Source organism: Astyanax mexicanus, chromosome 3, assembly GCF_023375975.1.
Source record: "Astyanax mexicanus isolate ESR-SI-001 chromosome 3, AstMex3_surface, whole genome shotgun sequence".
Classification (NCBI taxonomy): Eukaryota; Metazoa; Chordata; class Actinopteri; order Characiformes; family Acestrorhamphidae; genus Astyanax; species Astyanax mexicanus.
The window spans coordinates 28,523,989-28,540,819 of record NC_064410.1 but is presented as its reverse complement, the minus strand read 5'-3'; the positions used below and the strand labels follow the sequence as shown (position 1 = coordinate 28,540,819).

The 16,831-nt window shown below is 37.0% G+C and overlaps 1 protein-coding gene across 1 annotated transcript; it reads right to left on the bottom strand.

Annotated features, from left to right (window-relative positions):
- Nucleotides 1–3,998: 3,998 nt before the first annotated feature.
- rnf115b (ring finger protein 115b) lies at nucleotides 3,999–14,722 on the bottom strand. Its single transcript, XM_007230572.4, has 9 exons — nucleotides 14,582–14,722; nucleotides 12,824–12,882; nucleotides 12,651–12,720; nucleotides 10,981–11,216; nucleotides 10,418–10,486; nucleotides 9,317–9,389; nucleotides 8,004–8,097; nucleotides 5,835–5,950; nucleotides 3,999–4,489 (listed from the first exon to the last, which is right to left on the bottom strand). Exons 1-9 carry the CDS (start codon nucleotides 14,666–14,668, stop codon nucleotides 4,367–4,369), a joined length of 927 nt encoding a protein of 308 aa, XP_007230634.1. The 5' UTR covers nucleotides 14,669–14,722; the 3' UTR covers nucleotides 3,999–4,366.
- Nucleotides 14,723–16,831: the final 2,109 nt, after the last annotated feature.

Sequence of the window (16,831 nt, the reverse complement as noted above, 5' to 3'; positions counted from 1 at the left end):
AGGGAGTCCTGATGAGTGGGCTAGGTAATTGGCCTTGTAAATTGGGGAAAAAATGGGATAAAAATAATACTAAAATTATAATATAATTATAAATTATAAGAAAAAAATAGATTCATTTAAAAAAATAGATACATTTAAAAGGAATGCAATTGTGTAAAAAGGTAATGATTGAATGCACTAATCGGACAGCTCCAAAATTATTATTTTATTATAATTATCATTAGTATTTTTATATTATATACTTACCGAAAAAAAAAAAAAATATATATATATATATATATTTTTTTTTTTTTACAGGATTTTTCTTTATCATGTAAAATTCTAATTTTTAATATATATATATATATATATATTTTTTTTTTTTTGTTCTGACAGGATTGATATATGTAGTAATGATATATGTTTTCATGTTATGAGGATGTAATGACATAACAGTCAGGGTGTGCAGTAAAGCTTCAGACAGCAGCTTACTTTAGGAGTCAAGGATATTTTGGGCTGCACCCTGTGATGACTGGAATGTAAAGCGTCCCAGCATTTTGTAACCTATGGCAGTCAGCTGTCAAAGATAATTCATCAATAGTTTATGACAGGGGTGTCTAACTGCAGTGACTGGAGCTGTTGGTAATCTCAAAGTGCATAGCAGAACAAAACTCAACAGAACAAACTGGCCTGTAACATTCTATACACTACATTAATTTATGTTTAAAGAGGGAATATTATTCATTTTTATGTATTGTTTTTTATTGTTTTCAGATTTCTGCATGTAAGGTCTGTGATTTAATAGGATCTATAGTCTGGTGGTGTCCTGCAGGCTCACCAGTGGAACTAAAATAGCACCATTATATATATATGTTACAACAAAAACAAAAAATCAACTACTGTATGTCAAAGTAAATACTATTTACTATAGCACCTTTAGACACTAAGATATAAACCATGAAACAGGCTGGTAATGAGAACAGTAAGGACCTCATCCTGCCACAGATGGTACATGATGCAGCTGTGACTCATATCCTAGCTATGAAGTGTATCTCTGTAAATATAATTGTAAGCATGCTGACATCAGCCCACTTGCAGAAACTTTAAGCTTAAAGGAATAGCTCACCAAAACCTATTTTTACAGTTTCTCCCTTTTTCTAGATGCAAGCAATCAGCTTAGATATATTTTTTTGTAAGTTCATTGTATTACAAAAGGTGCTAATAGATTTTGTTTTCGTAGAACAATAGCTGCCACAAAAGAACCACAAAAAAGAATGGTTTAAAGAACCTGCAGTTAATGTTTTTTTTAGCATATTTAAAAGATCTATACACTCAAATATCTCTATAAATGCTAAAAAGGGCATGAAAAAGGCCAGTCATTATAATGTGCCGTGATTTGTAACTCCAAATGATGTAATTAGATGACTCAAGTATATGATATCAAAACTTGTAATATCACTGAAATGGACACATTTCGGCAATCTGAAGTAGGCTAAAGTGTCCCTATGACCTTATAAAAAAAAAAAGAACATTATGATAAATCTTCACAGTAGTAGAGAGTCAATTCTTCTTCAAAGAGTGCAGTCACAAATCACCCAGCAAGTCACGGAATATCCCAGACGAACATAACAGGCACTGCAGGCCTTACTCAAGTTAAATAAGGTCAACATTTACGAGACTAAGTAAAAAGGATGGTGCAGGTGAATTGCAAGGTGAAATCCACTACTAACCAAGACCAAAATAAAAAGTTTGTTTTAGGAACTACCAAAAATACAGTGAAAGTCAAATTTGGTAAAGAGTGGGGTTACAGCTGGGGTAAAACACAAAATTATGCAATAAGAACAAGATACCAACTCTCAAACATGGTGGTGGTAGTGTGAAAGATTGTGCTGGTATGAATGGATCAGACACAGTAGTGCTGCTGGAGTTCTTAAACATCACAGTGTCACTGCTGAATTAAGAATAGTCCACCAACCAGGATTATCCAGCCTACAGCATCCTGTGGGCGTGGATGGAGCACTAGTCTCTAGTCACTAGTAACTTTATATCTACAAGGTGAGCAGCTAGGCAGGAGTGTTTAATAGAGTGAACATCAGTGAAAACAGTGTTCAAAAACTCCAGCAGCACTGCTGTGTCTGATTCAAATGTTCCCTCAACATCACACATGAAAATAACAGCTGCTCTGTCGGGGTCCTGTGGGGAACTGACATTTAAGAACAGGTGAAATGGAGGATAATAAAGTATGCAGACAAACATTAGGACTACAGTCTGTAATTATAGAACTTATAGAACTACAAAGTGCTCCCATATGCCCAGATGAGCTAATAAAATAAACAGAAAGTGTCAGAAAAAGGTGGTACTAATATACTGAAATGCTTGCGTATAAATGTTATATTTATGTTTAACTGGGGTCTCGTCCTCTAGTTCTAGAAGAAGAGTTCTTAATTAAATTACTTAACTTTTTTTATTTATTACCAAATGTGTACAAATACTTCATTACCTAACTTAAGTAGAAACTTTGATTATATTATTTTTCTTTTTTACTTTTTACTTCTACTTCTTACATTTTTGCACAATTATCTGAACCTTCTTCTTCTTACATTTTTGCACAATTATCTGAACCTTCTTCTTCTTACATTTTAAATATAGCCTCATTACTATTTCATTTCAGCTTGTTTTCATTCTGGCTTTTCATCATTCAAAAGAAAAAAAATCTAGACAATCTAGAAATTTATCTAGATAAGTGTAAATTTGATTGTGGCTGGGTAAGAAGTTTACCATTTACCATTCCAACACCCTATTGGTTTACACACGATGTCACATCACTCTACAGCAAGAACATAGCAGACTAAGCTTCTTTAATATACACTGCCTTGCCAAAAAAAATCACCAGCTGGATTTAACTAAGCAGATGATCTGGGGTTGCTGCAATTGGTCAGGTCTAGGTTCAGCAACAGTATGTGCTAAAATAATGAGGTCAGGTGACTACCTGAAAACATACTGAATATAGACCAGGTTATTCCATCAATGGATTTTTTCTTCCCTGACATGAATTCCAGACCTGGAGTCCAGACCTTAACCTCATTGAGAATCTTTGGGATGTTCTGGAGAAGGCTTTGTGTTTCGGTCAGACTCTACATAATCAATGCTGCAAGATCTTGGTAAAAAATTAATGCAACACTGGATTGAAATATATCTTGTGACAGTGCAAAAGCTTACTGAAACAATGCCAAAGTCGATCCAACGTAATATTAGAATGTGTGACCTTTTTTGTGCTGATTTTCTTTTTTTTTGTGCCAGGCAGCGTATTTGCATTGTACTAAAATGCATTCATTTTCACTAAGCATATATGCTGCGGAAACATTACATCATGATGTTAAGTAACGCAAATAATATGAAAATAATAGAAAAGTATAATAATAAGAATAATAACAAAGAAAAGATATGATTGTCATAGGACCGACTATTTAAACAAGCAAACTAAAAGAATATAAAGATGTTATCAATAATAACATCCTCATGTTAAAAAGATTTTTTTTGTTAATATGTAAAGGTAAGTGACTAGTTTTGGAAGACATTACTGGGTTGGTTTGCAAGTCAGGTCTTACAGGCTCACGCTGTATTCTGAATAAAGCTTCTCTATTAAAAGATAAATCTAGACAAGACAACCATATACACCTTTTTCATGCAGGGCACAGATATAATTTCCACCCATTGTCTGCCTTTAACCCATCTGTGCAGTGAACACACACACACACATACACACACACACACAATGATATTGTGTAACACATGCCCGGTGTGTTTCACACATGGGCAGCCTGTGCTGCTATGTCCAGGGAGCAAAGAGGGTTAAGGGCCTTGCTCAAAGCAATATCAAACCAACCACCTTGTCGTGTATGGCCCTGTGCTCTAGTCGCTAAACCACAACTGCCCCACAGTGGGGCAGGACAGCATCTAGTCCAAATCCCTCTCTGGTAAAGCAGCCTGACCAAGGCAAACACATTACTGTACCTTAATTCATTATTAACTTATTAACTTTATTACCAAGAATGGTTTCCTTTTCTTTACAATGAAAAAAATAATCATTTCATGTTGAGCTGTACAAATGTATGATTCTCATGTCAGAAAACACATACATACTCAAATAGGTCATTTCTCACTTTATAAAAAGTGAGCTTATTATCTGTGCATAACATCAGAAGAATCATAGTTTAATCCTGGCCTACTGACCATCTCGAAAAATGATCCCTGAACAGAGTTCAACATGGTGAGATCAATGAAAGAGAGATGTATCTCAGTCTCTATGGAAGTGAGCACTGTAGGCACTGTAGGTACATGTGTAGAACACTTGGCTTTGTAAAAGAGAGATGATAGAGGAATATCATCAGAGGTGCTGGGTCCTGTACGGTTCTGTGGAGATAGGACTGGTCTCCTGAGGTGCAGGCTGGCTTTGGAAGCTGTGATCTTCGCCGTTCAGACTCTTGCGACAGACGGGGCAAGTATCATGCTGTAAACAAAGGGTAATGAGAGTCTTTACAAAAAGTTTAAATCATAATGAAGAATTATTATATAGAATTTATCTGATTGCCGTTATTATTCCTAGTTATAAAATGACTATATAATTACAAATTCAACCAATTCTAATGTTACTTTATTTATATGTATCTGTTTTAATTATCATAATATTTAATAGTACTCATTATCAGCTTAAGGTTAGTTTCTAAGTAAGTATGTAAGTAAATAACATTTATTTAAAAGACACTCTTTAAATAACTTGCATTGACCAAGGTGCTGAATATGGAATCAGTAAAATACACAAGATAAGTAGTAGACAGTTCAGGTAATAAGTTAAATAAATAAAAGATAACAAATAAACCCATATGATGAACATCAACGCCCTATTTTTACAGACGAGGATAAATGAGTCAGTGTGACTTTGCTATTGTAACAATGAATGCCTTGCGCTGCTCAAAATGTGCCATACTAAGTCATATACTAATTCTCTTAATTAATCATTAATGTGTGTTTTGGGTCTAACGTGAAATTAGCCAGCATTTCACTTGCTTTTACCTTTAAGAACCAGGTGAGCTCTGACTTTGGCAGATTGGTATTTTAACGGCGCAAAACTATATCTTGCTGTAGCTAATGTAAAAACAGGTTCTAAATTATGAGTGTGAGTGGCACATGCTCAGTAGATAATGTTAAATAGATAATGTAGAGCTATAGCTAATGTAGAAACAGGTTCTGAATTATGAGTGTAAGAGGGTGATGGGCACATGCTCAGTGTTAATGTTAAAGTCCAGACAGTTTAAACATTCATATTTACAGCTATGAAGTGTGGCAGGAATGGATTTGTGCAGGGTTCTAGAGCAGAACTGCATCAAAATAAATGTTAAATATTAAGAATCTCCATCTTATCAGTTGATAAGCAACACAGAGGTGGTCATAATATTTTGAAACGACTGCGAGCAGCAATTGCTTGTACCAAACTGTTTCAGGACCTGGCAATCATATTAGTTGGTTAGAGGATATTTGGCTTGTTCCTCTCTACAACACAGCTTCTATATTATTATAAACAACCCACACATTAAGTTATTTAATTGATAAAACTCAGTTATTTCTGGACACAAACATAAGCCAGTAAATGTTATCACATTGCTTATACTGACACCAGCTTGTCACTTGCTGCTTTAAAAGAACAAGACTGTAGGATTCATCTTTGTATTACTTTACCAGATAAGCCACTGAACTGATAATAGAGACTAAAAAGAACAATGCTGCTGGCCCAGACTGAAATCCCACTCCTCTTTACAGTCATAAAAAGTTTGAAAGCTGCTGCACTTGGCTCTCACCAGTTGTAACCAAGGCACAATGCAGTCACTGTGAAAACAGTGCAGGCAGGGCAGCTGTCGGACTGATTCCCCTACCGAGTACTCCTCTCTGCACACGGGACATTCCAGACGACATGCTGGGGGATAGACGAGAAAGAGAGCGAGCAAGGGGAGAAGACATAAGAGAGAGGAGAGAATAGGCAAGGATAAGCAGTTTGTTCAAAAGAAGATCAACTTCAGTACTGATCTAAGCTCTTGTGTGTATACAATTCTGTTTAGAAAAACATGAAACGTTTAGCGCGGATAAGATAGCTTATAAATAAAGGACCATTAGGGAACACTAAGAGCAATTTAAGATAATTTTCATTAGATTTTCTTTTATTAAGTTCAGTTTTATTTAATAGAATGATGCTTCTACTTGTAAAAGATTTGAGAACGACAACAAACATAAAACGGAAAATTGTCAAATGTTAAGAAAATGTAAGTTTTGTTTTGCTTGGTTCTGTTTGGATACAAATACACTAGCTCTTCCACTGGTTAAAACACCACTGGTTGGTAGAACTGAAGGCCTAATGCATAAGACTGAGCATCGGTATACACTACCAGTCAAAAGTTTTAGAACACCCCTATTGTTTAGTAGTTTAGTAGCAGTGCTGTTTGGCCCAGACAAGCTGCTTTTTATTTTCTCATCTTTGCAATGACTTTATTTCAGCACTTCAAGGTGACCAGACCTCAAATTCTTCTCTTCACTGCTGAAACTGAGACTTTACTGTTGTCCAATGTTAAGCTGAGCTAAAGGTGTTGCCATGTGGGTCAGCCAGACCTGAGTCTTCCTGTACCAGTTTTCTCCAGTTTCCAACAGTCTTTTGAAAATGTAGGAAACAGTACTCATCTGTAATTCATCTGGCTTCAGCTGTAATTTCTCTACAGAAAAGATTTACATTTTTAATAGGTACAGTGTTCTCTGTGTTTCTGTGTCTTTTCTAGTTGTTATGATGAAAGTGTGAATGTTCTGTGTGAATTGTGTAAGTAGTTAGGTAGGTGTTATGCTGCAGTAGAGAGTTCTGTTCCAATGCTGTTTTACTACTAGACTGAGGTTTTGTAAATTGACATTTTTTAATGACACACTTTCAAAGCCAAGTTTATTTCTATTGCTACTTACCAGCTGTATGGGGGGTTTGTACTTTTTCAGTTTTTAGTTAATTCGTTTTTCTTATAGGCTCTGGCAGTTTACTGAAAAGTTCACTGGATCTAAAGGGCTTAAATGGCAAAAATAAAGGAAGAAATATGGGGTGTTCCAAAACCTTTGACCGACATTGTTCGTATGGACTGATATTTTTTTACTAATATACTAATATACTATTAGGATTCCATAAGAATTTAGCATTTAAAAAAACAGCGTTCAAATAAGTCATGAGGTATCAGTCATAAAAGTCATAACTTTGACAGAGATCCGTACAGGCATTTAGCATGATCCACAGTGACCTGTGGTTTCTAATGATCATGAATGGCTGTGACTGGATAGAGTTTTTTCATACGAACCGACAAACGACTCTAGGAGAAACATTAATCACATTTAACAGAGGAGACCACTCACACTTATCTCACCGCTCAGTGCAGTGTTCTTTACCTTCATGAGGACAGGATCCTAATTCCTGCCCAATAACATGTGCCACATCAGTGAACAGTATTCCAGTATTCCTGCTTACTGTGTTGCTGTGATTTTCTTTTAGTGCTTTCTTTTAGTGATAGCCAGATACGATGAGCATGTAACTAAATATCACTGTTTAATTACAGAAGAAAAACAATATTTTTTTACTTTGTGCTCTTACTGCTGATGCTCTGTGCTGATTTAAAAATAACTGAAAAACAAAGCAACTACCCCTTTTAGCACTCTTAAATCTGTTAAATCTGCTCAGTAGCAGTGCTGACACCAGTATATCAAATCAGTGCATTACTACAATACAACACAGCAACTGTATGCTCAATCCTTAAGACCCCCACCCCCAATTCACAGTGACTGGCTCTACAGGCCGTACAGGCCTTTTGAGAACCTGTTAGAAGTCAGCAGAAGCTGGAAAATCCCTTCTGGTAAACCATCAAGAAATGTGTGGGCGGGTCCTTTTTTAACACAGTAGGCCTTGAAGGACGGTGCTGTGTGTGATGACTCAGGAGATTACGGGAACTCACCAGCCTGTTCTGAGGAAACGTGGACGGTAGGGAGAGATGAGATCATCTCTTTCTCTGCAGGCGGTGGACCAGCGATCTCCGACTGACCCAGCAACTGCAGGACAAAAGGATGCCAGAGAAGAACAGAAAATTACATCATTCATGTTCTTTCAGGAGACTAAATGTGAAACCCCATGACATTTGAATAATCGGTGTTTAAAGGATTAAAGAAATGATGGGAAATCAAAGAATGTCAGTACCCGTTCACACCTCTTCTCATTCAATGTGTTTTCTTTCTTTTTATGATTTTTTACATTGTACATTTAATATTGAGGACATGCTGAATTATTTGGTAAACACAAAAAGTGTTAAATGAAAAAAATATATATATACTTTAGATTCTTCTTAGTAGCATATTTATCTTTGAGGACAGATCTGCACACTCTTGGTATTTTAATCTCAGTGTCTTAATGAGGAAGAGTCACCTGGAATAGTTTCTCAGCGTCTTGAAGAAAGAGTTCCTGGAGGTGCTGAACAATAGTTACTGCTTTTTCTTCACGCTGTGAAGCTCCAGCTCATCCCAAATCACCCATCTTAGCTGGGTTTAGATCAGGGGATCAGGAGATTTAGTTTACTACGTAAATCCATATGTGTGCCTTAACTGTTTCCATGTCTTTAATATCAATCTAAAATGTAGAAAATATAAAAAAAACAAAGAAAAACATTGACCAAGGAGGTGTGTCCAAACTTTTTTAATGTACTGTATACATTGTTACAAAACCATTATTAACCTTTAACCATTCTCAGTGTGTGAATTTTTTTCATGTAAACTAAGCTGAAAATCTGTTTTGAATTAATTTTTCATTGCTCCTACGCACCACGAATATACAGTGAAATGTCAAAAGTCATGGGATGGGCAGTGTGTGATCAACAAGGGTTACTGTAAGGAACAACTTGGGAACAGCCACACCTGTATAAGTTGTATGGTGTTATCTAGTGAGGTATGCTCTTGCTCTTGGCAAGGTTACATAAATTATTGTTAATAATTTTAAGTTAAAGTGAGGTAAGATATTTGGTGCCAGGTGGACTGGGCATTCTATTTCTGAGGTTGAGCAGGTAATAAACATTTCTTAATCCACAGCATCACATGTGTACCAGAAATATGTCACTGAAATCATATTACCACCCACAGTGGACCTCACAGTGGATGGTTTTATATTTGTGTATTATATGCCTTATTTAAAAGAGGAATGTGAAAGAATTGATGTATGAAGGAAATTAACACTGAGGTCATTGTCTCATCATTTGATGTGGTCAGCACTGAAGTCACCCACCTGTGTAATGACAGCATCAAAACCTCCCTGTCCCCAAGCGTAATCTCCAGGGTTTGAATGCAGCGTTCCAGGCCTGAGAAACAAGACTGCGGTTAGTGCTGTGATTAAACCAACAGATACAGTGCATGTGAAAATATGCTTTTTCCCTGTCTAAATTCTTAAATTTGTGCATTTTTTTAAACACAGAAGGACTTAAAAATCTCTGAACATCTCAGAGCTCTATTACAAAGCAAAACTCATAGATCCCTTAGTGTTGTTAAAGGAACCTAGGTCCCCCAAATTATTACACTACCACCACCATGTTTCACAGTTGTTACTTTGAAATCCAGTGTTCCAAAATGGTTCAATTTTGATTAATCTGTCCCCAACATATTATTCCAGAGCTCATCTAGCACCATCTAGATGTTTCTAAAGTGTTTGTATTCTATTTGATCAACAATAGTTTTTGCTATTCTATTCTTTTCTATTCTATTCTATTCTATTCTATTCTATTCTACCACAGATTAAATTCTTGCTTACTTTTTTAATGGTTCAGTTATGAACAGTGTCCTCAATTAAGAGGGGATCTTTAGTTCTTTAGATGCTATTTTTGTATCATTTGTCACTACATGCAGGATTTTGGGAGGGTACCCTCTCCTGTGAAGACTGAGTACTATTCCAATCCTTCTCCATTTAGATAGTATAGCTCTTATTGAAGTTCAGTGGAGCCCTAGAGCCTTAAAATTAGTTTTCCAAACAGATAGTTGATCACAACCCTCTTCTGAGGAATCACACTTCAGGAATCACTTATTTCTGTTGCACTGAACAACCTATGCCAAGTTCATTCTGATTTAAATCAATGCATCTTTATTTCAAGTCCCTATGGAGTTTTTTTTCTGTTTTCCCTTAATTGACATTCTCACATAATATTGTATAAAGAACAACTACTAGATTAAAATTATGTAAAAATACATAAAAGCATCATCTTGTTTTTTTCTTTGGCCTCAGATTATTAAATTAATAAAACATCGGATAGATTACTCAATTATACGCCTAATCAATTGTAACAGCTTCAACACAGACACCAAAACACATTAAAACCTTAACAAAATGAAAACCTACCATGCTGCTGGCTGAGTATTCAGGGTACCAGGGTTGGTGAACAGACCAGCCAAGAACTGCTGAACAATTCTTAACAGGAGAAACAAGGTCAGCTTGGCAGTTTGGTGCATTGTTTGGATACAGGCTATAGCATGAGCAACCTTGAACAAAGCGTGAAACTAAGCTTGTGCGTTTTTGTTAAATCCCACAGTAAAGTGCGGAGTAAATGATTACAGGCACTATAGGAAGCCGGTAATTGACCTAATCTGTGTAATTAAGGGATTGGACAGAACAAAAAGCAGACAAAGCACTGGTTATCCTCCTCATTTACGTTCAGATCCCCTCTGTGCAATAGGCAACTTGAGCTTTAAAGGCAGCTGGAAGAACATGGCTGCACCTGGGATTAGCTGTTTATTCTTAGACTTTATATATATAAATATTAATGTGAATCAGAAAATAATTACAAAAATATTGCTTCATTACTTTTTCATTACTGTTCAAACCTGTTAAACTCATGCTGTATAATACGACAAATATTGAAAGTTACATTATGTTTACTTAACATGTACAGTATCTGTACCCACCCCTCCACTGCAGGTCCTCGGTCTGGTCGAGAGTGCCTCCGCTGACTGTGCTGTGGGGGGATTGGCTCTGGAGCTGAGTTTTCCGAAAGCTCCTCTAGACCAGCTACAGGCCTCACCGCCTCTGGAGTATGAGTAGCAACTGTCTGCACAGCAGAGCTTCCGTGGAGCGATTCAGAGCCTGAGACGGTGGGGTCGGAGAGGAGGGCAGAGCGTTCCATGAAGAGCAGCTGCCACAGCTGATGATGAAGAAGAAAGATAAAGTACACAATAAGATGTGTGTCTAATGAGCCAGAAAGAAGCTCTGGTGTATTATGCTATAAGTTTAGAACATCCAACCAGAAAAGTAATTCCTTAAGGAAACAAGTGAATGGATTTACATTTGTCCTAACTGGTAATGCTGAGTTTTAACGGCACTGGGAAGTTGGAATTTTTCTAGTTCTGAGGTGATAGTTTTACCTGGAACGCTCCTATAAGTTGGAATTCCTACTCGGAAAGTTGGAGGAGCCTCACAAGTTCAGAATCCAAGACAACTGCTTCCATACCAACAGTAGTAAAAGCAGTAGTATTGTCCCATTTATTAACACCTACAGTACACACTAAGAAAAGTAAGTACAGATTTGCTGGGACTGTACCTTATATTAAGGTACAAAAAAGTACCTTTCAGTGAAAGTCCTTTTTTGTACCCATGGTTTTTGTGCCAGTAAAGATTATAAAGATTATAAACATTATCACCAACTAAATATGGCTCAAAAACATGATAATCCAAAATTGTCTGGCTTTCAAATAAAAAATTAGCAATTTAAATATATATTGTTTATTAGTACAGTGATGCAGAATACTGAATGTACCCTTTGGCTGGTTAAATGGTACAAATTTGTACTTATTGCTGTTAGAAATTACTTTGTACTTCAGAGGGAACAAATCTGACCCTGTAAAGACCAATATTGTACCTTTGAGGGTACAATTATGAAGAGTGTACCTTTGAGTACAAAAAAAGTACTCATATCGTACCTCTGTTTTTTTAGAATGCAGTCAAAAGTTTGTACTCACCTTCTCATTAAATTTTTTAAGGTTTTACATTGTAAATTAATACTGAGGTCATCCAGACTATGACGACACTTAAGGAACCATTTAAAAGTACATTTAAAAGATTTTAAAAAAAAACTAAAATACTCTGTGAAGCATCTTAATAAGGTTTTTATTTGGGTTCTAATAACTTGCGGTTTCTGGGGCTGTTAACTCTAATGAACTTATCTTGCTCTTCCTTTCCTGGGGTGGTCCTAAAAAGGGCCAGTTTCATCATAAAGTTTTTTTTTTGAAGATCTTTGTGACTGCACCTGAGGATCCTTTCAAATATCTTGAATTTTTCTTTTATGTGCAGTATTTACATACATCTGTGGTTCCTGCCCTAGTCCACGAAAAGGACATAAGTCACTGCCTGAGAACAGAATGCTTCTATTTCTTTCGTAATGCAGTATTTAGATGTTTTAAGTTGATTTCTTTTGATGACTTTTTCATGAAGAGTGTATTTTAGCAGGTGGCACTGCAAAGTAGAATAGTACACAACCATGTTTCTGTAGATGTTTTATTTGCCTGTAGCAATCTAACAAAACAAATTATGTCATAAGGAAGTCAGAAGGCTTTCAGAAAAGAAATAGCAGATTACTTACTTCAGCGAATGGTGAAGCAATGCCATCACTACCCACAACTCCATCTGTAGCAATATCACTCTGTAAATGGCTACAAAACAATATTGTATTACAAATAAGGTCGAACAAATGAATGGCTAACTGCCCTAGAAACATCATTTCACACAGTGCTAGTACCAACTAAAACCTCTCACCTGGAGTCGTCTGCCACCTCCTCAATGAAGCCAGAGTCACACCTAGGGCACTGAAACTCCTGGGGAGATGATTAGCAAGTGCTTTATGTTTTGCATTTACTTACATTTAAAACAGCAAAACAACTATCTAAGAGAAATCTTTATGTAACGTTCAGCCATTTTACCTGAAAAGTAGTTGATAAGCCAAGCTATATATCCTTAGTTTTGCGCTGGACCAATGAAGCTAATGTAGCTAACAAGTAATACAAGTTTAAATTGTAAAGAGCAAATTTGCCTCTGCTAAATAAATAGAAAATAAAACAGTACAAAGGTTGTGATGTCACTGATGCCAAAGCTTACTTTGAACAGGGAATTCTTTGAGATTTTAATACTTTTTATACATTTATATTTTTTACAGAAAATAGCTAAATTAATAACTGAAATGTCTGAATTATCAAAAAAACATTTTTAAAATTTTAAGAAAAAATCCTTTCAAAACAGAAATGTGCCGTTTAAACCACTTAAAAAAAACGAATTATTCGACTTAATCCTGTAGCACTGCAGACAAAAAAAAGTCCACCAACACCAAAATCAGTGAAAACTGTGCAAAATGTACAAACTGAAAGGTACTTTAAAGTAAAGGTTACCACTCCTATATATTTAGAGATAGTAGATAAACTTTACTACTGTACTTAAGTACTAAAATGCTGTATCTGTATCTATGCAGTATTATTTTTTCTCCTATACTTCCACTTTTACCTCACTACATATTTTACATGAGTTTAATACTTTCACTCTGATACATTTTAATGTGCTGCATCGTTACTCGTCGTTCCAATTCTAAAAATGTTAAAAATCAATCCAAACCCACATTATCACTGCTTTGCAAAGTCACCGGGTATGATGAAACTGCTTATCATTGAGCGAATCAAGCGATTAAGGTGATCTAAAAAGACCACCTACCAACACAATACTTTTTCTTTACTTTAAACTACTTGCAATACTTAAGTACAAAAAATGTTGAATACTTTAGGACTTTCACTTCCACCAAGAGTGGTGCTCACTTTTTTCTAGTGCTTTATAAATATCTGTCTGTATCTGTAATGATGTCTTTATTCAGAGTAAATCCTAAAAAATAAATACATGTATTATCAGGTATTGCGTTTGTATGACATTTAAACAGCTATAATGCGATATAAATTGACACATTATATAGATACTGAGCCTGATAATATGAATGAATCACTGTTTGAGTGACTTCAGACCTCATGGTTTATGTCTAGAGGTTGTTTGTGCTTCGGGGGGCGGGGTCTGAGGCGAGCGCGTGCTCAGCGGCGTCAAAACAGCTGCAGCAGGCAGGCGGGCAGCGCCTTGAAGAGAGAGGGGTCTGCTTCAGTGTAGAGACAGAGAGAGAGAGAGAGGCTCAGCTCAGCCGCACAGCTGACCGACCACCCGCCCCCCTGTCTGCGCTAAATATGGCAACGATGTCACTCCCAAACTTAGCCCAGCCATGGCTGAACTCCTCTCTTATCTCTCTAACAGCCCACCTTTCTCTCAGGATACTGAGGAACAGCAGCACAGCGGGGTAATAACAATCCCTCATTAATCGACTGACACTCGCGAAATAGTTTAAATACGGCTTATAAATACACAAATAAGTCGGTCTGCTCCTTCAGAGACCCCCCGTGTTAGTTAAACAACACCGAGACCACCTCAAAAAGCACACAGCGCGGTAAAACACACACACACACAGAGACCGCAGGTGTGTCGGGAACTCACCGGCAGCCTGGGCTCCACTTCACTCTTACAGCAGTGACAGAAAAACCTGTGAGGAGGAGCGGCGGCAGCGGCGGCGGCCTCCGCCATCTTCACCCAGCAGCTCACTAACTCACTAACCCTCACTCACTCACACTCAGAGAGAGACAGAGAGAGAGAAATGTGACGCGGCCCAGAAGGAGGGGTCGACAGTGAGCGGGGTCAAATCAGTCCACGTCGTCTGAGAACCAAAGGAAAGGCCTTCATCAGGTAATCTCCTCCAGTCAGGGGCTCCAGACCTCTCTCAGGATCTGCTGCTGCTACACCTGGGTTGGAGATGAGCTGTTCACACATTGCACCATCATCATACAGGTTATTTCACTTCCACACTAATCCACTAATAATAATAATAACAACCATAGTGCAACATTTTTAATGAATTATTTTCAATTATTTTTTTTAAATGCCAAATTCAGAGGGTCATAATAAAAATGGTACAGCAATTTTCCTTGTTCTTTAGGCTATTCACAGTCTAATAGTTCTGTTATCATAATTTGGTGTCATTGTCAACAGACTATTTTATCATCTGGAGTTAGGGCCACTGGATATAGGCAGAAAAGGCAATTCATTTTCAATGAATCTTCTCAAATGCCAGGTTCAGAAGGTCATAATAAAAATGGTGCAGTAATAATCCTTCTTCTTTAGGCTATTACAGTTCAATAGTTCTATTTTCATAATTTGGTGCCAACTTCAACAGACCATGCTACTTATTCTCAATGTATATTCCTTAAATGCCAAACTCGTCTTGCTCGGTTCAATCAAGCTCTCTACTGGCACATCATTAGTATTTTGACTTCTTAAAGTGGACTGGAAAATCTGAAAAAAAAGGGTTGGCGATTAAGAAGCAAACTCCAGCCTTGTGCTATGGTGTTGCTAAGTGGTTACTTGGTAGTGGCTAAGGTGTTGCTAGGTAATTGTTAAGGTGTTGCTGTGGTGTTCATGGTGGTTGCTAAATTGTTGCTATGGTGTCTGTGGTGGTTGCTATGGTGTTGCTAAGCTCCTCCATGCACACACAGTTCTGGAGAGCAATCCAGAGAAGGGGTTCCATGCTTAGATTTGACAAAAGCGCACATTATAAACAATACCCTAAAATATTGTGCCATATCACCCTCCCCTAATTGCCACATCAGGGTATCTCTATCTCTTGTATGCAATAATACAATTTAATTTTCATTTTGTTGCAGTAGTGTATTTCTGAAATAATTGTTTAAAATTCAGTGTTTTGTCATATCGCCAAGAGTGTCATTATCGCTAAAAGACCATGAAATATTGTGAGATTAGTGAGGCCATATTGCCCACCCCTAGTGATGAGTTCTATAAGCATGCAGAATTTGGTCTTCATATCTCAAAACTTGACATAAATGAGCATGTACTTTTGCGCTCTATTCATTCTCATTAGCCTAATGTTTTTATAAAGCCTTACATCAAATCAAAAAGCTGTGTACGACACCAACATTCCCGAACAGGGTATTTTCAATATTGCATACTGCAATCATACTAATAATGCACCCAGTTGTGGTCTGTAATCATTAGATAGATACTGGTTCTTCTTGCTAAAGGAGGGTGTAGATGTATAATAAAAAGTCTCTCACAGGCTACATTTGGGTTGTCTACCTCTTGGTGAGAGACTGTTGACCGCTAGACATAAATCTACGATACACATATTTTTTGCCAAACTGACAGACTTTAAGAGGGGGCACAGCATTGGACTGACAGAAGCAGGATGGTCCTTTCGACTAATTGGCCATCATCTAGGTCATTTATCAGCTCCATCTGTCACATTTGGCTTTGTTATTAGTGGTGTCTTGCATGAGAATCCAGGACTGCTACAGGTTATGTCTGGGATTTAACAACAGTCAGGTTAGAGAATGGAGGCCTTGTGGTCAGCACTACAATCCTGTCTTTGCTGTGGAGCAACAAACTGCCCCAAATACAGGCTGTGATAATCTAGGGAGTCATCATTTACAATATGAGGTGCACTTAGCAATAAGATCAGCAATATCTGTAGAACATCCAGTGGTCACGTGTGTTGCCTCTTATGGCAGGGCTTTATACTGGTATTGTCAGCAGGATAATGTTTGACCAAGCACAGCAGGGTTTTTTTCTGGAATGTCTCTGCCAATGTCTACAAAAATTCCATTCCAATTGTACATTTTTTCCATAATAAACTTATTGTTTTTAAAATTGTAATCAATAACATATCATTATATTATA

Excerpts from the sequence above, each read along its gene's own strand:
- rnf115b (XM_007230572.4), bottom strand. The coding sequence starts at position 14,668 with ATGGCGGAGGCCGCCGCCGCTGCCGCCGCTCCTCCTCACAGGTTTTTC. Across the intron at positions 12,883-14,581 it reads AAGTGGAGCCCAGGCTGCCG|GAGTTTCAGTGCCCTAGGTG; the intron begins GTGAGTTCCCGA and ends TCATCTCCCCAG. Across the intron at positions 8,098-9,316 it reads TTGATGCTGTCATTACACAG|TTGCTGGGTCAGTCGGAGAT; the intron begins GTGGGTGACTTC and ends TTTGTCCTGCAG.